At 43.9% G+C, this 22622-nt stretch overlaps 1 protein-coding gene across 4 annotated transcripts in view; it reads left to right on the top strand.

The window, feature by feature from the left end:
• Positions 1–22622, top strand: part of bach2b (BTB and CNC homology 1, basic leucine zipper transcription factor 2b) — a 104187-nt gene that overhangs the window by 62714 nt on the left and 18851 nt on the right. For all 4 annotated transcript variants that reach the window (XM_061052668.1, XM_061052665.1, XM_061052666.1 and 1 more), the window contains 2 exons: positions 5015–5269; positions 20301–21803. In XM_061052668.1, coding sequence (XP_060908651.1) covers positions 5027–5269; positions 20301–21803 — 1746 coding nt within the window. In that variant the 5' untranslated portion in view covers positions 5015–5026. The remainder of the gene's footprint in view (positions 1–5014; positions 5270–20300; positions 21804–22622) is intronic.

Genomic DNA, 22622 nt, shown 5'->3' with positions numbered 1-22622 from the left:
GTGTTGGTCAAGGAGCAAAACAAACAGAAAGAACAGAAAGTCTTAAAAACCATCCTCTGGGGACCAAGAGTCCCATTATAAAGTTTCATGGCGATATCATGCTCTAAACCGCGGCTGCACATGAACAAGACAGAACTACTATTTTGAAATGTTTAGGATTCAGGGAGACAATTTGTTCCAAACAGAGACCACCATGTGAGACATGCTGAACAACATGAGGACATAAGAACGCTAAATTATGGCTTTAATACTCATTTCAGAATTCATTTAACGCACACAATCATCATAAGAAAATCCAACTCCCTTAATCCAGATTTGATGGCATCTTGCAGGTCTTCTTCAAACAAAGTGTTAGAAAGTCAAACAGATAAGCAGATAGAGGTAATTTAATCCTTTCAAAACTAATCCTAATAATTTACTGTGTGTTGAAATCAATCCTTTTATCAAGCCTGGAAACACAGCTTGATGATAAACACTCTGGATTAGTGGTTCGTTCACCTCCCCGTCATCGTCGTCACCATCCATGTTGACATTTGCCGCCTCGTGCAGCTCGAAGGGCATTTGATGCCGCAGCCTAATTTGATAATTCTAATTAAAAGCATGTTCATCGTCAGTGTAATTGCAGTCATCTGGCAGGCGTCCTCCCCCATAATTGTGCACAGTGACGCTGTGTTCATGTTCATGATAGTCTCCCTCTGACTCGACCTCTGACTCTGAATAATGTTATTAGACCGAGGCTGCAGCAGGTCAGACTAATCTTGTTATAGACAAGAAAACACAAGAAATGTTTTTTCACCTTCATGTTGTGTTGATGCTTCACCATGAGTCACTGATAAATTCATCTTTGAAATTAAAGCAATGAATGTGGTTGTGGGCTCAGTGCCGCTTCATGCTCATCATTTTTTGAGGCGCAAAGTTGTTAGAAGATAATGGAAAGTTTGGTTAAATTTACCAATCAGGGCATGTAGCCTATGCTCGGTCCTCCCTAGAGGCTGGTCCTCCAAGCAGGCGGTTTAAATCTGACCTGTGGCTTCTTTCCAGTATGACATTCCCAACTCTCTCTCCTCCCGATTTCTGACTCTATCCACTGCACTAACCATGAATAAAGGAATAAAATGCCCCAAATGTAAACCTTAAAAAATGTACCAATAAGTCGGCCAGCTTTGATTCTCCAGCAAAGTTTTAGAAAATGCAATCTGACAACTTATAACTCAGGCTCAAGATTGATTGGTTTCATTTGCTTGTTGTTTTCTGATTGTTTTTAATGTGCTTGTAATCTCAACAGCGTTGGAAACCAGGGACACCTGAGTGTCTTTTGGAGAATACCTTAAAGGTTTGAAATGAAATGAAAAGACAAAAACAATGCGATAATATTTCTGTTAATACTCATTTCTGCTTGGTTTGAGTTGGTCCAGTTCACTCTTTTTCAGGGTCATGATATCTGACCCAGCTGATGGTACCCAAGCTGTGTTTCCATGGTAACAATCAGTGATCACCTCTGACCTGCTGATAGTAAGAGGAACATGTCTGTGGGGGTTTTTCAGATAAAATAATGTGAGAGAAATCCTGCAGAAAAGATTTTTATTCAAGCTTTTCATGTCAGTTCAGTTTTTCCAGCAGGCTCAGTTCAGTCCTCAGAGTGTGAAGTGGCTGCTCGCTGCGCAGACACAATTAATCAGTTCATCAGAATTATACTAATTAACCGTAATCAGAATAATGGAAGAAATGAATCAAGCTAACGAGACAAACATTAACTTGTTGATTATTTGTATTATTAATGTAATTACAGTGCGATTGTTAAAAAGAAAAATTGTCAAGCAGTTTGAACACATCATCATCAAATTTAGCTGTAAGATGTGATCTTAAATCAGATGGTGATTAGCCTAGCTTAGCATTAAGACGGAGCACATAATTTCCCCCTCAAACCACTGCTTGTCATCATTACATTTCTGTTTGTGTTTGAATTAAATTAATAATGTTTAAACATCATTAGTGTTCTTAAACAGATGGTAAGGGGCTTTCTTTTTTCAAACTTGGGCTAGATGTTTTTCACAAGCAGGTAATGCGGAAGTGCAAAATCCTGCAGTTGGTGGAGTGTCCACTTGAGGCACGTCACACAGACTACTACTAGAGTATGGTTTATCACTGCTCCAAGACTTTATGCTAAGCTAAGGCAGCCACATTCTGTGTCAAGTATTACGTGGCATAATGATTTCATCAGAGTTTACGATAAATTGAGAAATTAAAATTTGGATCATGGCATACAAAACGTTTTTGAATTGTTCCAACTGAGGGTCACAAGCCAGGCTTTGATTGGCTGTTACATTATTGTTGGAGGAAACAGAGCCCCATCAAAGTTAAGGTCCACTTTGATTGTTTTTTTTGTTTTTTTTACTCTGACGTTTGTCTGAGTGTCTGACAGGATTACAGAAAACTTGAGTTAGATGCTTTTTCAACCAGAACCAGCTGTAAACTCACAACCAAACCTCATTGACAAAAACAGTAATCTAACTTCAAAGAATGCTGATCCACTGCTGCGTGATCAGTTAGTTCCTGTGTCTTCAGAATTCATGAGTACAATCTCATCCTTACTTTTAAGCTGTTGCATTGTGTAACATGTAAGTTACAGAACAACACAAACTAACTATTCCAGGCAGCAGTAACACAGCGGTTTCTTTGTTCTGTAGGTTTCAATTCTTATTTTTGTCAATGGAGTCTGGTGCCTTTGTAGAGAGTATGTAACCGCTGTTTCTGGTTAAAGAAGTGATCTAACTTTATCAAAAAATATGAAAGGAACTAACTAACCTAACCTCATTTTGGAAACAACAACTTTTTTGTAGATGAGGTGTTGCAGCTGAAATGTGCAACTGCATGACCTAATTATGACCTAATTAGAAACCAATAGCATGCTTGAAAACCAAAATCGAGGCCCAGTTAAGGGTGCTTCTGTCCAATCAGGTGTAAGTAGAGAGCATGTTGGTGCCTCAGCACCTCTGTCAGTCATTAACTATTCACTCGACATCCTGTTAGAAATGACGTCTAGCATGAACACAAACTGCAGAGACCAAAGTGAGGAAATTGAAAATTATAGGCTGGTTTTGTGACACCGAGCATTAAAGTCTTTTTATAACTTGTAGATTTGGTCGTTTACCTGTGACAGAGCTGTAGTTATAATTTGAGTAAAGCAATCTGCTGCCTCATCAGACAAGTCCAGACTCTCGTGTGGTTCTGGCCGGTCCAGCTGTTGTACAGTCGTCTTATTTCCACCAAACATTTCTCAGTTGGCTTCCTCGGATAACGACCTGTCTTCCAAGAATAATGTTTCCAGATGCGGTTGCGAGGTTCAGAGAAATCCAAACAGGCTATTTCTACCCTGGTATGCTCGCTCGCCTCACTTGGACTTCAGATGGTTTGTTGCAGCCGGAGGAAAATGCAACGATGACACAAACACACACACAGCGCAAGCATATTCCCAAACACATACCCAGACACACACACACATGCACCACAAAATAGCAGGTTGTGGCAGATTCCTGATTAGAAGTGCTGATGGATGCAGAATATTTCCTTTTTTTCTTCCCTTTTTCTTGACTTGCAGGCTTCGGTTGTTGACGGCAGCTCTAAGGCTGATGTTGTTAAACCTTCTTGTGAGATGCAAACGTTTCGGCTGCAGATCAAAAGCACAGCGTGATGGTTATGATTCACTCCTGCAGCGGGTGGTCGCGCTGACTTCAGGCTCACCGCTGGCTGCTCCTTGGAGCGAGCCTGCAGATCTAAGTGGGGGCTGATGAAGACTAATGCTGCTTGAGATCCGTTAGCTCAGTGCTGCCCATTACACCAATTATGCTTGTGGATCTTCTGTGAGTTTAAAGTGTGTGCAAAGTAGACCGACATACTGTACAAAAGGTGCATTAGAGGGCAGCTGCAGGTAACATCGTGCACTGACCAAATGATGTTCACCTGTCACAACCTGAATAAAGACTCTGACCTTCTGCCTTACATTTATTGTTCCTGCTTGTATTTCCACATCTTCATTCATCATGAGGATAATGATCCTTAATGTAGGGTTAACCATCTGTACTCTGCAGTCCCAGTGATGCCCTTTGACCCTCTCCATGTTGATATCTATTTAAATATATAGGCCCGATGTAAAAGGTGTGACTGTGCTCATTTTGGGTGGCATTGCCAGGCATTGACCGAAGCAAACAACCCTGAAACCCCTTCAACCTATGCTTAATCCTCCTCAGATCTTAATGTGCATGCATACAAGTTATCTACATTACAAAAGAACATGATTTAATTTGAACTCCCTCAGTGAAGCACACTGGAGATGACTATTTGTTATAATGTTCTTGTCCTTTAGTGCCTTGTTTTGGATCGATCTGTGTGTATAGTCAGTGAAAACAACTGTACTCTTTCGAGGACAATAAATAATTGTTCTGGCTCAGCATACCTCCACAGTGAATCCTGCTGAGATTACAAACACATGTGGACCGCTAAATGATAAACATACTGCAGAACGATCTCTGCACTGTTCTTAAATATTTATTTTTAATTATTTAAATAAAATGTGTTCCGTCTGCTTTTTTCTTTATCTAATTATTACTTTGCAAATGTTTTTTGGGAATATGTAAATGGCGTGCTCTGGTATCGCTCCTTTCTATTTTTTTTTTGGACCAATTAAAATGCTTTACAGCACAGTTTAATCATACATCAAAACACTGATGGCTGCAGTTTTGAGAACAATTTTGTGCCTTTAGTTTCTGAACCTTATCTGTGTTTTGTAAATCTCATCTGGGTGTTTTGTACTGTTCCACACTGAGAGCGTATTTTTCCGGTTTTGAAAAGTGAAAGGGAGACTGAGGACATGAGAGAAGCAGCCAGTCAGGCCTATTTGTGTTGAATCATGAGTCCGGCTGCAGCAGTCCGTCGGGGCTGATGTCAGCCCTGAGGTATGCCGCTCTCTGCTCGCCTGTAAGCTGACCCCCTCCTCTTGTTGTGTTTCTATTTCCAGGGCGTGAGCGGTATGTCCGTGGATGAGAAGCCTGAAGCCCCCATGTACGTGTATGAGTCGACGGTTCATTGTACCAATATCCTCCTCTGCCTGAACGACCAGCGGAAGCAGGATATCCTCTGCGATGTGACCGTCCTGGTGGAGGGCAAGGAGTTCCGCGGGCACCGGTCTGTGCTGGCCGCCTGCAGCGAGTACTTCCTGCAGGCCCTGGTGGGTCAGGCGGAGAATGGCCTGGTCGTCAGCCTTCCGGAGGAGGTACGTCCATCAATCACAATGTTTTCCCGACAGATTTCTCCTACAGGGTGGAAATGCACTGACTTTAAGACAATGCAACATTAAAAACTCCCCCGACCAGGTAGTCTCTCTGCAGGCCTCTCAGCATCCATGGCCACACAGAAACTTTTTACATTCTCCCAGCCCTAAAAGTTTTAGTCCCTGAATTCTTCCTGAGTTGCTTATTGACACATGTCCCTAACAGCGTGTAGTTGACATATGTTTCTATTAGAATGGATTCAGCATTGGAAGCTGGGCCCCATTAATATTTGCTATGTTTATGTAGCATGTTCATTAAACAGAGTGTAAAACTGAATTTCCCCTCGCAGGATTAATAAAGTATAAATTATTATAATTATATCATTAATATGAAAGCTGCTCATGGCCCATGAAATAACAAAATATCACATTTCCACATTTAGAAAGTACCCTGATCTTCTGCATAATTGGACACTAGAAGTCGCAGTCTGCGGCTCTAGTGTGCGTTCAGTATGTCTACAAAATATCTCTAAAATCGGCTTTAATTGCATTTACAACTTTTAGGAACTAATAACTTTAAAAAGAGCTATCTAAGTGTTCAAATTGGGAAGCTGAGGTCAAAAATGTATCTACTGATTTATAGATATTTCTTTACCAATGTAAGCTCATGAGAAAAATTATTTCTTGACCCATTGGCGTCAAGTAATGCTGCAATACCAGGTCTGTCCACCGTGTAAAATTGGCTTCAAAGATCTGCGCATTTTCTTGAGGCTTGAATTCACCCTGTTGTTATGGAATCAGGCGTTAAACAGACACTGTGGAAAAGATGGAAAATTAAGTGACTCTAATATGACAGTTTTTTATGAATGCTACATGTAATTAGACACATTCACAGTATCAACAAAAGAGTGTAAAAGAACAAAGCCAGCAGAAAACACTCCCTGTACAAAGATCGCACTGGCTGCTCACTTATTGTGTTATATATAAAATTCATCAACCCCTCATGCTCGCTCGTTGTGAATATTTTGAAAGTTGGGGTGAAACATTTTGGCTTTTTGCACACATTCACAAGAGTGTTTTGAGTTGGTACTGTTGACCTCCAACGACTCTGTCTGCTGTAATGTTTGTGGCACCTAATAACAGAAACAGAACTAATTAAGGGTCTGATTCTCCCCTCTACAAATCCATCTGATCTCACTTTCATTATTGGGCTACAATACAACTTTCAAAATTCAAAATATAAAGGATTCAGTGCAATAAATTGAAAAGTAGAGGTAATCATTTAATCCTTTTAGTCCCTTTATAGATGCGCGGTGCACCCTGAGTGTTTCCCAAAGTGCATCGCTGTGATTCCACCTGCTGCCTCTGTATTATATTATCACGTCGTTACAACTCCTCTGACTCCACTTTGAGATTATTTGTCTTTTCTTCCATCATGAGAGAGGACGGCGGTGAGTTTTAATTTGGCGCGTGGTTCGCTGGAGGATAAAGACTCAGTGAGAGGTGTGAGAAAGTGCATTATTGAGTCTAAGGGCTGTGATTGCCAATTAGCACCTGTCAGCTGCAACGCCGCCACCGCTGCCATCGCTGCTGTCAACAGAAGGTAATGTTTCATGGCGAGATTTACGCCACCTCAGGCTCAGCTCATCAGGTTCAGTAACACCCGTCTCTTGCTCACCTCAGCTCCCACACTGTCACTTTCAACTGATCCCCCATCGGAGCGCCTGAACACACCATGAAAGTGTCCCTCTGACGTATTGATGTCACACACACACACACACACACATGTGAACATACATGTGCGGCTGTGAAAAGTGGGGCACATCCCACATGTGCCGCGGCGGCTCCTCGCTGGGGCCGGCGTGCATTAATAAAGCCTCGCCTGTCAAACACTCGCTGACAGAGAAGTTAGCATCAGATTGTCGTCTTATGTAAAATGAGAATCAGCGGCTTTTAACTCAAAGAGCAGCTGCAGGGATGCTCAGGCTGCTTCCTTTCATTCACCCAGTGTGTGTGTGTGTGTGTGTGTGTGTGTGAATAATGCATGAGCTGCTGTGTGTTTCAGGTGTGAGATGGAGTGTGGAAAGTAACATCTTTCAATGACTCTCTCTTTAATGTGCCACAGATAGATTTACTCCCACTGAGCTTTTCACTGAGCCTTCTTCTCTTTGTCCGACATCGGACAGATTTACTATCTTTATCTGTTTATTTATAAAGTACACACGGCCTGTGTTCTCTCACAGCAGATATTCACGGTAACTAGCCCTGACAATGTCCTCTTTCACTGTGGAGAAATGCAAAAATAGTTCTTCTCATGACCAGAAATCGAATAAACATAACGCAGCGTAATGGGACCAAAGGTTTTGTCATCCCTTAAATTCTACTCGCTTATAAAGTCTTGTTTTTTCAAGGATTGCCTTTGTTTTTAGCCTTTGCTTGAAGAAAAGAATACAAGTGAAGTACTAATACAGAAATGTAAAATTACTCAATAGTGAGTGGCTTTTTTATGACTTTATTAGAGATATGACAGTGGATAGAGTCGGAAATCAGGAAGAGAGAGAGAAAGGAGAGGAAATGCAGGAAAGGAGCCACAGGTCGGATTTAAACCCGGCCCGCCCGCTTGGAGAACTACAGCCTCCGTACATGGGACGCACGCTCTGACCACTACTCTACCAGCGCCCACTTCTGCGTTTAGTTTAGCCAGATATAAATATGGATATATATATTTAGATATGATTTGATTGCATGACTCTGGACGTAATGTGATCTGAACCATCTTTTACCTGCCTAGGAGAACAGCTTTGAAACACCTGTACGCATGGAATTAAATAATCCATGGGACTAGTGTGTGTCACATGGATTCCATTTTTGGACTTTCATCTTCACAATCTGTTGGATATATAGTTACCTTTAGACTGGAGGAAAAAAAATCATCAAATACGCTGAGCTGATCAAAGGCGACGTGCAGCCAGCAGCCGCTCTTTAGGTGGAAGATTTTCTTGCATGTTACTTTATGCACACGTTTAAATTGTAAATCAATCAACACACCTGACTTTAGGTGAAACAACTTTGACGATTATGTTTTGTTTTATTGGCTCCCTTGTATGTCATGAGCCTCAGTGATGATTGATTTATCATGCTACTAGAATCCAAACTGGTTCCTGTGCAGAGCAAACGGGCTGTAAAGCAATCTCAGCCTTCTTCAGCAGGCAGCTATAGAGACAATTTAGCTTTAATTCTGTAAACAGTTGTCAGTGATCCAGCTCTCAGAACAGGGAGTCTTGGCCTTAAAGAAACTTTTGACTAATTGCTGGTTACACCCGATGCTCCAAAAAGTTGGACAGGTCACAGAGACATATATGATCGTAAGATAGCTGATAAGTCCAAAGATTGGTGTATACCAGACCATCGCATACCAACTATGAGGGCAGGTCAATCTTTGACATTGCATCACTAATATATATCTGAATATTACTTAAAGTGCTGAAACAACAATTTACAAATGAAATATTTTGTGTTTTTTTATATTTTTTTTAAATCAAATTAAGTTTGAATAATCCTCAAACAAGCATTCCTCTGCCCTGTGTAGCAGGTGCTTCATCTCTCTGAACGTCTAGACGGCCTCATCATGACGTGTCTAGTCTTTTCGTTTTTTAACACCCTCTGTCAGCATTTTGCTTCACGGTCATTGACTAAAGCCTGCTGACGCAACCCTGCCCCCCAGAGTCTGAACAGTGTCTTCTCGGATGATGAGGATGATGATGATGATGAGGATGATAGTGGGGGTGATGATGATGATGGTGGGGGTGATGATGATGATGGTGGGGGTGGGGTAGGTCGGCTCAGAGAAGCAGCCTGAAGCTCTGCTCGGTTAGCATCACTGTGTGCCTGCGGCCATAGAGAGTTTTCCTCCTGCAGCACCTTTATGAAACAAAGAGGGGGAATGAGGAAGACCTCTGCTGCAGTGAGGGGCAGGTGATGGTGCAGATGAAATGTGAAACAAAGACCACCCCCCCCCCCCACACACACACACACACACACACACACACCACCTCCATCGCTCCTCTCCCGTGGCCTCGCTGCCCTCGGAGTAACCGGGGCTGGCGCGGTTGAGTGACATCATCTCTATCTAATGTGATTGTGGGCCCGCGGAGGAGGAGCAGCCGGCTGCATCAGGGGGGCTTTGTTGGCCATCACATCACGGCAACAAAACAATCCCGCTTTATTCCGAACAGCGCTGTCCTCCGGGCCCGCCGGCCGGAGAGAGGGAAGAGAGAAGCTGACGTCGTGTTGGACGCCGGGGGCTTCACACAGAGTTTCTCTGCTTCATATTTCTTCAGAGTGCCAGAACAAAGAAGGATTCATGAGAAGCTGGCTCCGATCTGAGGAGTTCCAGAGAGAGAGCCCTCCACTGGAGAGGAGCAGACATCACCGTCACACAAACAACATATGACCTCCTTATTGAGGAGAAAAGATGGGACTCTTTCCTCACTGCTATGATCTTAACAACTAGTTAGAAATCAATCAATCAGTTATCAAGCAAGCACATGCACTGTATATTAACATGGACAACACATCCCTGTCTCCTTCTGTTGTACAAATGAGAATAAACAGCCAAGTCAAGACGTGTGCTGAAGAGAGCTGGATGGTGGAACCACTGAATTGAGGCCACGCCCCTTCTGCTAACCAAAAACACACAACCTAAAGCTACCAATTAAACGTCAAAGATCCCTTAGGTGTGGACAGTCCACTGCAGAACAGATCTGAAGCAGACACTTACGTTTATATTTTGTAAATGTGTATAATGTTTCCTCTCACCCCTCCTAATCTTCTCTGATAATCCAGTTAAGAATGCTGCGAGGACACACATTTTCCTAATAGAGCCGTCAATCATGACGTTACATCCAATCTTTTTCATATTAAAGACTCATTCAAACAAAACTACTCAGAAAAATGAACATTTGGACATCACTTGGACTTCACAGTTTGACCCATGTCCCCATCTGTTAACATGGAGGAGGCGGGGTTTATGACCTGCACTGCAGCCAATCAGCAAGGGGAGCTCTAAATATTTTGGCTTCACTATTCCATCAATGCAGTCTGTGGTGCAGCACTTTTTATAAACACACAAACACAAACTCTCTTTGTTAATAAAGTGGAGGTCAGCACCTTTTTGCTTACAATTCTTGGAAATGACAAAACAAGAAATGCCTGAGTAAAGGATGCCTCAGACTTGTATTGTTGTTGCCATGGTAAAGAATGAGGTATCAATTAATCGTGACTCTACTTAAGGACAATATCTAGAAGCAGACCCTTACAACTGTACTCTGAAATGTCATTCCTCAATTGCAGCAGAAACCTAATTTATTACAGTAATTAGATAATTGAATAATTCCTTTGCCTTGAATTAATCACATAACCATTCACAGAGCATTTCTAGTGATTGGCTGTATTGTGCGCTTGTTTGCACATCTGATGTCCAGCGTGGGAAAAGCTCTGATTGGTTCCAGACCGCTGTGAGGGCTCCAGACGGATCCACACTGATCTAAAGTGCTAACATTTCTGCCCTCTCTTACTTTTACATCCTGGAGGGGAAAAAAAGGAGAGATCTGCTACGGTGATTCAGCAGAGCGCTGCTGGTTCACAAACCTCAAACCACCTCCTGTTTGTCAGCTCTTTCCTTCGTCATGAGCCAGGGAACGCTGCACATTCTTCATCTCCAAAGAAAAACAGACAAATGAGCACCCTGTTTTTTAAAAAAAAGGAGAGTTTATCCTTCTGTGGTGTCGCTCGGGATTTGCTCTGATTTATTCTAAGATTGCTGAAAGACTAGAGGCTGCTGTGTTCTTTGCACCGCAAACTTTTAAAATATTGACTTTGGGTTTGACATTGGACCTAAGCTTGATCCTCCAGGCTGAATGTCCTATATGTGTTTGCTTAACAACATTCATTATTATTCATTACTTTACAGCTTTTTATACAACGGATGTGTACATGTCTTTTAAAGGACTTGTGTTTGCACCACATAGAGGATCGTTGTTGATTTTTGCTTTGGCTTTTTCTCTAACGTGTGTTAACATGCGTTATGTCGGCTTATTTTAAGAGATTTTATTCCAAATATGTATGAACTTTTGTGCATTTTAGTCTGGTTGTTCAGGAGGCCAAAGCTAAGGCTCTTCTTATTGTCATGTAACTTAAAGTTGACCTGTGATGCTGATACTTTAGACTCACTGATAGAGTTACAATGCTGGATGCCCAAACTGAACGTGGGCAAAGTTTCAGATCATGAGGTGACCACGCTTCTGACCATTGCAGGGGGCTTTAGAGTACCATTAACGGCAGCCGCCATGCTGGAAATGCTGTCTCAGCGTAACTTTCAGTCAACCTAACGACAGGCTGAGAGCTGGAGCTGAGGCGGGTTTTAAACCTCTTGACAAACCGTTACTTCACGCCCACCTGTCAATCAGGTCAGCTACACACCTTATTGTGAATAAAGCTGATCTTTTATAAAAATCAAAACAGATCATTTTTTTCATTTTTCAACACCAGAGGTTGCGGCTTGGTTCTGGTTGCAGAGAGCTGGCCAATCAGAAGAAAGTGGGAGCAGCTGAAACGACACCATTATAAGATAAATAAGGAGTGTTTTTAAAGCTGCAAATCATGCAAAGCTACTCTTTAGGTTTCACAGACTGACAACGTGAAAGTTGAACATGAGGAGAAATATAGGATTAAAACAGACACAGGCGGATGTAAAGCACGTCCGGTGGTTTATGAGGTTTTATAAGTGACATCAGTGCTCTGTCTCAGGTCAAACTGTTGATCGGAGCTCAACCTGCACAATGCTGGCTAATCGGAGGGGGGGCCTTACTTAGACGGGCCCCACACCGAGAGCCTCCTCAGGACAGCATCACACAAACACAGCCTGTCAGACAGATGGTAGGAGACAGGAGCCGGGGACTTCCTAAAGATGGGGGTTGGGTAGTTAGGAGATGAAAGAGGAGTGATGCGCAGCAGTGGAAGTGCTGGCACTAATACCCAACCTCCCCCCCAGGTCCAGCAGGGGGTCTCTCTTTCTCTGCCAACACAAGGACACATCTCATGATGAAGCTGATGGAGAAGACGCAGGGTCTTTGTCTGTGGGCGGGTGGAGAAGCACCTTGAGCAGCCAGATTGTAGGGCAGCAGCCTGCGGGGAGATCCACATGTTCATCTTTGTGTTTGACCCCCACTCATTTTTTTAAATCTGAAATGAATACACAGACTTTTATTAATCTGGGCGGAAAAATCTGAATAGAAGAATCATTAATGAAGAAAAAAGGAGGAGGGCACAAAGCCGAGAAAATCACATGACACGTGTAGACACACTCAAACAAATTCAATGGTTTAATATCTGTGTGTGTTCAGAAACAAAGCGCTGTCATGTCGTTGAGGTGGGTCATGTCCTCCCCGGTGTCTGGCCTGTAAAGTAAGCTGCAAAGGGGAGAGGATTAGGACGTACAGTATCTGACTTAATCCACCTTCAGGGGGAGGTTTACTCACCCACCTCACCCACAGCTCAGCACCACCGGCGTCTGAGCCGCTGCTGTCACTGACTGTGACACTTTCCTTTAGATGCCTACTCTCTGGACATGTTTGAACTGTATGAGGAGCTTCTTTGAATGATTACAGTGATTCTAATGTGCTCTAAACCTAAAATATGTACATTAAGAAACTTTACTAAACTAAGTCTGACTGATAGGCCAAGATTGTCCTGGTTTGTTGTAAAGGTTTACAGACATGCATTCACATTTTTCATGTTTTTAACCTCGCCTGCCGAATCCATGTCAATTAACCTGAATCTAACAAAATTGATGTATTTCACATAAAGTAATTAGGATTGAGTTATTAAATCTGAACAGTGACTAGATACACATGTAGTTACAGCAAATAGTGGATTTACTGTTATAGTAATAAGTAACTAAGTACTAAGTCACCAAGTCATGGGCGGTTCTAGGCAGGGGCCAACAGGGGCCAGTGCCCCTGTAACACTGAGCTTGGTCCCCCTTGTGGCCACACCTCCAAAAGGAAGAGCCCCCCTAATAACACATACACAGTATTTGACTCAACAACCGGACTCACAATCTAGTATTAAACACTGTTACTGAAATGAATATAAAGCATGATATTTAATGATGTGTGCGATTAGTTGGCATAAGATATATATTTAAAAGCGATCATCTTTGTCTATTTTTCACCTGGGTTTAATGTTCCCCTCTGACAAAACAACTGGCCCCAGTTTGGCCCCCTCAGTAAAAGTGGTCTAGAACCACCACTGCACCAAGTGAAGTTTCTGCAAACCGACCATATGTTAGCACAAACTTTTGAAAAAGGAGAGAGCAGGCCTACTCTCAGATTCATGCCATGAGACTCTCTCTATGTACACAGCCCATACGCCGACTGTTAGGGTGAGGCAGTTTAAGCTTAAATGAGTGTGTGCTTCCGGACGGCTGCATCCAGCTCTGCTGATAAACAGTAAAGCTGCTGGAGGAAAAGTGCTGAGCCTACCAGGGATCTATTTTCAGCTAGTATCAGCAGCTGCTGCCTGCAGGAGTGCATCTTTATGTGTGCCCTGCACCATATGTAATTACTCCACTGTTACAACCAGCACAGCAGCCTAATGAAGGGAAGGGATCGACATAGGAGGGAGGGAGGGAGGGAGGAAAACCAGCGAGGAACAACAAACATATAGGAAGCAGAGGAGGACAGGGAGGATACACAGACTGTTTCCTGGTCATTAGCTCACTGCCGTGACGTTTGAAGCATTTCAGCTGTTAGAAGCACTTAGTGTATGAGTTTAAACAAAGAGGGAAATACATCAGTGTGACAGATTGGGGCCATTTTGGGCTAACTCAGCCCTGCTCTTCGTCTGCAGGACAGGCAATACCATTACAGGGCAGGAAATTATGGGCAGTGGCCAATCACAGACCCAAAAGAATCTGCCTGACATTTTGAGGAAGTCTGCCAAATATCTGTTCATAAACAGGCTGAGCGTTACTACACCGCCCTCCTCCTCCTCCGTCGTCCTCCCTCCTCCCTCACCTATTTGCTGCTCTCTTACATCGGCCTTTTCGCCTCTGTAGAAGAGACGGCTAATTTATGCAAATGTGCTCCAGTGAATTCCTGCATGTCATGCATGCTAATGGAGTCGTGGCATGGCATGACAATGGGGAGCTTCCCCGCGCTCTCCGTCTCCATCTGAGGGGACGACTTAACATCAGATGTGCTGAGCAACCTGACATTAACCTCTGAGCGCGCGCACAAACAATACACAGCCTGAGTCACAGAGCTAATGGAGATGAGGCAGCGCCTTACTGTACGCTGTCAGGATGCCATTGTTAGGTAATGCTTCGGTGCTCCAGGAGATGACATGAAGTGTGCAGGCGCAAAGAGGCTGCTGCTGAACACAAGAGCTCAAGGGCTGAAGGAAATTGTTTATAAAGACAGCTGGAGCAGATGTGAGAAATAATCAGACAGCTTCTGTTTATACAGAGAAATGCATGGCACGCTTTGTCATTACTTGGCGCAAAAAAACCAATCTGATCTGAAATGTTGCTTGCATTTTAGGATTACTGTAGAAAAACCTGAGCTTTTGAAAGTTTCCAAATCAAGTTTTTCTGGTGATTTTTCCCTCGTTTTTAGGATCTTGTGATTTTTCAGCCACTTATAATCTGTCTGTGTGTGTCGGTGTGACCAGCAGATTTGTTTTTGACGTCTGCAACTTACCAAGCAACAGTGGAACTTTTACACTCTTAAAAAGAGAAGTGCAAAAGGTAAACAGAGTTCATGTTTCTGCCAGCTCTGGTACAAAAATGATGAACAAAAACAATGGTTTCCTGGAGGGAGCGAGAAGACAGTTTTCTTGGAAAAGATGCTGCAAAAACATTTCTAAAAATATGCAAATTGTGTTTGTGATTTAAAAATACGAAAAATCTGGTTTGATCCTTTAAATAGGAGCATATTCAGAACGTTATATATATATATATATATATATATATATATATATATATATATATATATATATATATATATATATATTATGTACTGATGCCTTCACCCTCTTGTAAGTACTGAACACAACAAGGAGAGCTTACATAATAAAAAACAAATAGCAGAAAACAAGTTAAACAATGAAGGCAGCAGTAGACCAGAAACCTCAGGGTTTTCTGCTGGAATATAAAAAGAGTGATGTAGAAAAAATCATCTTCTTAAACAAGAATCTCTATACTGTTATATTGTCAAACACTGAGAAAACAATCTGAGCCTGTTAGTCACTAAAACAACAACTTTTAGGAGATACAGTATCATGTGATTATTATCTTGCCATAATAATTATGTTGCAGCTATTACAGACTGATTTACAGCATTATAAAGATCATCACACAAGCAGAATGATTTCATGGATAAAAGACGAGGATGCATTCAGTTACTTAGAGAGCTCATGATTCAGATTCTATATTGCAGTACAGAAATGTGTGTGTGTGTGTGTGTGTGTGTGTGTGTGTGTGTGTGTGTGTGTGTGTGTGTGTGTGTGTGTGTGTGTGTGTGTGTGCGTGCGTGCGTGCGTGCGTGCGTGTGTGTATGTCCTGAGCAGTGCTGCTGCAGTCGAGTTGGAGATGTGCTGCGCTCATCAGTAGAGCAGATAGTCCAGTCAAAGCCTCTACCCTCCCCCAATCCGTCACAATCACACACACACACACACACACACACACACACACACACACACACACACACACACACACACACACACACACACAGTACATACAGACTCACACACACACACACACACACACACACACACACACACACACACGCACATGCACCCCTCGCCCACTTACACTCTAACCATCCCCCTCACAGATATGGAGTCAGCAGCTTCCTCTTAACAATGACTGATATTCCTGCTGCTGCTGGACTGTCTGTTAGCTGGAGCTCGCTACAAGGTGCTGCAGACCAGGTGCATTCTGGGAGCTTTTGGATGCACATGAATAACATAAAAAACATGGAGACCCCTATACTTGAGATAAGAAATATTTATTATGTTTTATGTTTAAATGGATCCCGTCACACCTTAACACACTGTCTGCAAACAGATGTGTATTGAGGTCATAACACATCTGTATGTGCTAATGCCATGTTTTACCTAAATAAACATCTGCAGTCATATCAAATAAACAAAGAAATCCAGCAGATGTGTCAATGAAATCACTATAAAGAATAACGAATGAAGCCATTCACGACGAGCAGCAAATGAATCTCTTATATTCACTGTAACAAATCTTTAAATAGTTCAGTGTGGTCACCCCGTCATCAGGAAGGTGACAGCAGCACATCGTGACTTAAAGCCCATCAGGGAAACACTACAAGCTGAAAGAATGTACAAGAGATTTGACAGCTGTTTCTGTCACTTCACAGAGACGCAGATTCAGTGGAAATAAGGAACACGTTTATTTATAGCTTTTAAAGAGAGAGAGACGGATGATAGAGGTTGATTATGAGCAGGAGAGAACAATGAAGAGGAGGAACAACACAGTAAATGTATGGCGCTTTACAGCTTGTTTCTGTTCACACATGCAGCAAAATTCATGAAAAATTTGACGACATATAGGAAGAGTTGCAAGTGTGAATGCAAATTGTTCAATTTTCACTCCAAGCTTCTTCCTGTCAGCCCACAAGTTAAATTTATTTATGTGTGAAGCATGGATCAGCCGATGAGTGAATTGAGAAAAATATCACAATGCAACAAACTGTCTCCAGAGTGTTTGACTCTGTTTCTTCATCCACCATCTTGGATATCTGCAGCATCTGTTATATGTCATGTCCTGCCTCCTGAGATTGCTGATGCTGAAGAAACACAGCAACGTGCAGCAGATCAGAGCGGCATTTACCGATATCTCATCAGTTAATGACCTGGTTAACAAAGACAAAGAGAGGAGATTCTTTTCCAAAAGTGAACTCAGGATGCTTCATTACATTTCAAACGAGAAAGATATTCATAAATGAATCGTCATTAGTGAAACAAAACTGTCTAACAGTAAATGGCATCCCATTGGTTGATTGCTGACAGTCAAACAAATCTATTTGACTGTCTATTGGCTAACCTGCCCTTGACTCAGATGTTTTGTCCTTTGTTTGCTGATTCCCCTCTCTTAGTTGGTAAATTAAAGTCAAGTGCATGACTTGTTCCTGCTCAGCCAGTCAGAGCTACAGTATGACGCTCCTCTCTCGTGATGTGACAGTGTTTTTTGCAAACAGATGTCACAAAGAGAACCGAGCGATTCACCTTCAGCTTTTTTCTTTTTTCTTAAGTGTTTTAAAAATGTCACCAAAAAGAAATTTGATCCTCGGCAACAGATCCGCTTAGTGGGATGTCGCCTGATTGGCTGCTGTTTATTGCAGCCATGCGTCTGTGTTGCTGCCATAATCAATAAGTTAAAATCTGCAGGAAAACAAATCAGCTCTCCCCTTTAGTCAGGAGTGTGAATGTATAGATTATACCTCTAACATTTCTCCTCTAATCACCTTCACACTTTACACTGCTCTCCATTAAGTTCCTCAACATAAACACATGGGCCCCAAGCCATAGGAACTGTTGTCTAAAAATTCAATGTGTATGATATTAACGTTAATGCATGCTCTAGCTCGTGGTAGATAGAATCATCTGCCCGCAAATTAAAACCAGATCCACTTTACTTGAGTTGTTCGGACACACTTCCCGATCATTAAATTTAGCTGAGGGTCAAGTTCATTGTTTTAAAATCTAAAGCTCATCATATCTGTTTTTTAAAAATCTGTTTCTAATCTCTTCATCCCGTCTGTATTTTGGGATCATGTTCCATGTAAATCGGCACAAACATATCTTTCATTGTGTGTTGTTGACATTCCAGCCCTCCAGCATGCATTATCTCTCATTTTAAACAGAATATTTGGAAAGCAATAACAAGAGAGAAGTCCAAAGAATTGGCTCTTCTTAGCATGTGTGTAAAATGCAGTAAGTGATGCACATGTTTATCTTCTATAACATCCACAGAGCCAGATGATTAAACACATTCTTGGACTCACTCAGATGACCTCAGGCTATTTTTCACTGACATATTTGCGTTTCCTCATGCATGCATGCTGCTACATTGTTTTTCCAAGGGGACAAGTCCACAGAGCAAAATTTCTGCGGTCTATGAAACTTGATTACTGCGGAGGGGAAAATCCTGTTTTACAAGTTGGGGTGTCTGGCAGCGGCCTCTGGACCTTCTGGAAGCTGCTGCACAGCTAGATACCTTCTAGTTATTCATCTTCTCTTGTTTTGTTTTTTTTCTAACAAAGGCAGCGAAACAATCAGTAAACAGACGGCTCATTAAAACCACATTGTGCTGCTCATCCCTTACATCGGCAAGCCTCTGTTAAGTCTTGTAAGAAACACTTTACATCACTCGGCCTCTGAAAAGATGCTTTGTTGAGCAAACAATGCATCCCAGATTCACAGTGAACCCATTGTAATTGTGTTTGCGAGCGCACCTTTATACTCTGCGTGGTTTGATTGCTTTCCCCCCGAGCGCCCAACAGTAATTTGTTTGTCACCGGAGAATAAACCGAGATAAAGCTGCAGGGATTGTGTGCCTGAGTAAAGTGATGAACGCAACCTAGTGTGAACCTCACGCTGATCTCCCAACAGCCCAGCATTAAAGCGGCTCCTCGGGCTCCTTTCTCTCGTCTGTGTGCTCGGTGACAACAGCAGCAGAGGGCGGCCTGGACTTCTGCAGGCTCAGGAGTTTACCTAATTATCAGGCATTAAGTCTAAATGGAAGGCTTCCCTCTATCATCCCTCGCCACATGGCCACAACAGGGATAAGCCACGGTCTTACAAACCATTAGGCTTTGCAGGGCACTTGACCTGACGATGCAGGGCACTGACACAGAAAGTGAGGCTGCGGGGCCGTGTCCTGATCCCAACTCTTACAGTATACACAGAGCGTCCAGACTGTGAAGGCAAATCAGGTAACCATGCACGTTTCTTAGGGGAAGGGATCAGGTATGAAAAGAGCCGGGTACGAAGTTCTAGCCAAGAGACAAAATCCAATCCTGGATCTGTGCAATGTAAAGGCCCCTCATAGTTATACAGTTATGCCATTGTGTTTTAGCTATTATGATTTAAAGACCAATCATAGCAGGCGGCCTGGGTTCGGCTCCTTTCCGGCATATTTTTCTCCACTGTCCATTGTCCTACTCTGTCCACTGTCCAATCTAAAATAAAAGGCAGAAGCACAAAAATGAATCTTTACTTCCTTTGTCAAAAGAATGAAATGGGGATGCCGGTAGCCTAGTGGTTATGGCACAAGCCCCATGTACAGAAGTCATAGTGCTAGTTTTGAATCTGACCTCGGCCCTTTGCTGTATGTCATCCCCCACTCTCTCCTCCCAACGTTTCCTGTCTCTCTTCAGCTGTCCAATAAAAGCAAAAAGGCCAAAAATTATCATTAAAAAATAATGGAATGAATCTTAACTTTATATGAGTGTTACATCTCTTCAAAATGAACTTATTAGCTGATACTCAGCTCAACAACAATCTTTTATTGGTGTCATTTAGTCCTTCATGAAGGAATTAAAGTTTTCATTTTAACATAGACTTCTGCTGCAGACAGGGAACACTTGTGCTTAGACATCTTACCTAAAGTCAATAAGCAAAAGCAGTGACAGGAGTGGGCGTATGCAACCCAATGGTAAGACCACAGAGCAGACAGTGGTGGACTGCTGGAATGTCCCACAGGTTGTTATTATGAACATGAGGCAGGACACACAACCTGCCAACATCCCCAGTACAAACCCACCAGTTCTTATTTACTGCTGTGTCCAACGTTCAGTGCTGACCGATAGAAAGATTAAGCGGTACTTTACAGTGTTTGTTTATGATGGTCTGAGCTGTCCGGTTGTCTCACCACACTCCAAGTGCTCTGAACAATGCCTGTGCTGATGGTAATGCTGGCAATTTCCCTGTTTTTTCGCAGGTCACTGCCAGAGGATTCGCTCCATTGTTGCAGTTTGCCTACACTGCTAAGCTGTTACTCAGCAGAGAAAACATCCAGGAGGTCATCCGCTGTGCCGAATTCCTGCGCATGCACAACCTCGAGGACTCATGCTTTCGCTTCCTGGAGGCCCAGCTGCGCAGCGAGGAGGACGGCCTGCTGCTCTGCCGCAAGGTGGCGGCGGAGGCCAACAACTCGGAGGACGAGAGCATGCAGTCGGAGGAAAAGCCCACCTCCCCCAGGGTGCGGCGGTGTGCTGACGCCCTCTCCTCCTTCCGACACCCCGACGACGATCGGCTAGCAATGTCCAGTCAGCTGATGGACGGCAGGTTGGACTTTGATCGACACGGAGCGTCAGACCTGCCACGATGCCCTAAGTACAGGAAATACCAGTGGGCTTGCAACAAGCACAATAATGACACCTCCTCACACACCAGTACCTCAGGTTTTCCAAGCACATTAAAGGAGAGCGGCGTCGGTAGCACAGTGCCGAGTCCGGGCAGGCTGCCTCTGGCACAGATCAAAGTGGAACCGCAGGCCGAGGAAGAGGCGATCTCATTGTGCCTGTCGGGAGACGAGCAGGACGGCAGGGATAAGGACAGTGTGATAGCCATGGAGATGGATCACCCCATATCTGTGGAGAGAACCAAGAGAACCAAGTCCCCGTCCTGCCTCAGAGCCTTCTTCAAGAAAGGGGCGGACCTCCCCGGTCTGCCCAACACTTCACAGCAGCTATTCGCCAACAGACTCGTCAGCCCCCAGGACAAAGGAAACTCTCAGGGAGATCATAAAAAAGACTTCAGGCCTTTCTCTGGGGAGCTGAGTCTGTCTGTTACATCCCCAAAGGACGGGGACGGCTTCCCTGTAGGGTTGTCCCTCAAGTCCGCTTCCTGCGACGGGGTCTGCAAACAGGAAGTCGAGCTCGACCGCCGTAGTGTCATATTTTCCTCAGGGGCCTGCAACCGTCTGGGAACCCCAGCGCATTCCTACCCTGGTGGGAACTCTTTGGAGATGGATCCCGCTGAGCACATGCCAAAGGGCGTGTGGGCTGGAGCCAGCCAATCCCTCCCCACCTCACAAACCTACTCTCCGGGCGCCACCTCCTCGGAGCCCCCGACTCTGTGCCGCCCGCGACCCAACACCAGCTGCCCAGTGCCAATCAAAGTGTGCCCGCGCTCGCCACCTTGCGAGACGCGCACCCGGACTTCCAGCTCCTGCTCCTCGTACTCCTACGCGGAGGACGGCAGCGGAGGCTCCCCCTGCAGCCTGCCCCAGTTCGAGTTCTCCTCCTCGCCGTGCTCCAACGTGGCCCGCTGTCTCAATGTGGACCAGCAGGAGCAGAGCATGGGAGGGGACGCCCTTTTCAACCAGGTGCGACCCAAGATCAAATGTGAGCAGTCCTACGGCACCAACTCCAGCGATGAGTCGGGCTCCTTCTCGGAGGGAGACAGCGAGTCCTGCCACATTCAGGAGCAGGGGCCAGAGGTGAGTGTAAAACATCGTCTCCCCCGTGTTACACAATATGTAGCCCTCACACTCTACTCCTCCATGGCTAATTATATCGCCGTGGCCTGCTCTCCAGGTCTGCATTAGCAGTCATTAAATCATCATGTAATTGAAGCGGGAGTGTTCAGCACAAGATTTACAGCACCACCAAAGGGCACAGATGTGCTTTGATATTATTAATCTGCTTTATGCACCGCTGGAGATCTGTGTAATGAGTCTGAATATGAGAACCCCAAATGCACTGGGACGGTTTAAATGCAGGAGGCTGTGATGCTGTTTTTTTAAGATGGGAACTTGTTGTGTAGCATAGCCAGAGAAGGCACTGGAAGGGTCAGGAGTCCCTCAGGGTAGGGCTGACTCCTGACGTGTTTCCTCTGGCTCGATCTGTCCGTCCACCTGAGCAGCTCATTGTATCCCCGTAGAAACTCTGACATCCACAACCAGCGTGTAAATATGCTAATCTCAGTGTAGCTCAGCAGAACCCTGACATTTTTGATCTATCGACAATTAGCTGTGATGCCTGTCCGCAGTCGAGGTGTGCGGTGCATCACAAAGGGATTACAAGCGATATATTACAGCCGCAGTGTGCAGCAGCCGTAAAGTTTTAACAGCACGCCGGTTGCAGTGAGTTCAACATACATGAGTGGGCGAGAGCTTCAGCACAGCTCAACATTGCTGACAAGGATGAATAGCCAATCCTCTAATCACCCTCCCCTAATCCACCTGGGCAGACGTCCTCCGAGCTACAGACTAGACAACTGGTGTTGTTGTTGTTGTTGTTTACCGGGGAAAGATCAG

Source organism: Labrus mixtus, chromosome 12 (assembly GCF_963584025.1).
Source record: "Labrus mixtus chromosome 12, fLabMix1.1, whole genome shotgun sequence".
Taxonomy (NCBI): domain Eukaryota; kingdom Metazoa; phylum Chordata; class Actinopteri; order Labriformes; family Labridae; genus Labrus; species Labrus mixtus.
The sequence above is the reverse complement of the archived record's forward strand: the minus strand, read 5'-3'. Positions and strand labels throughout refer to the sequence as shown.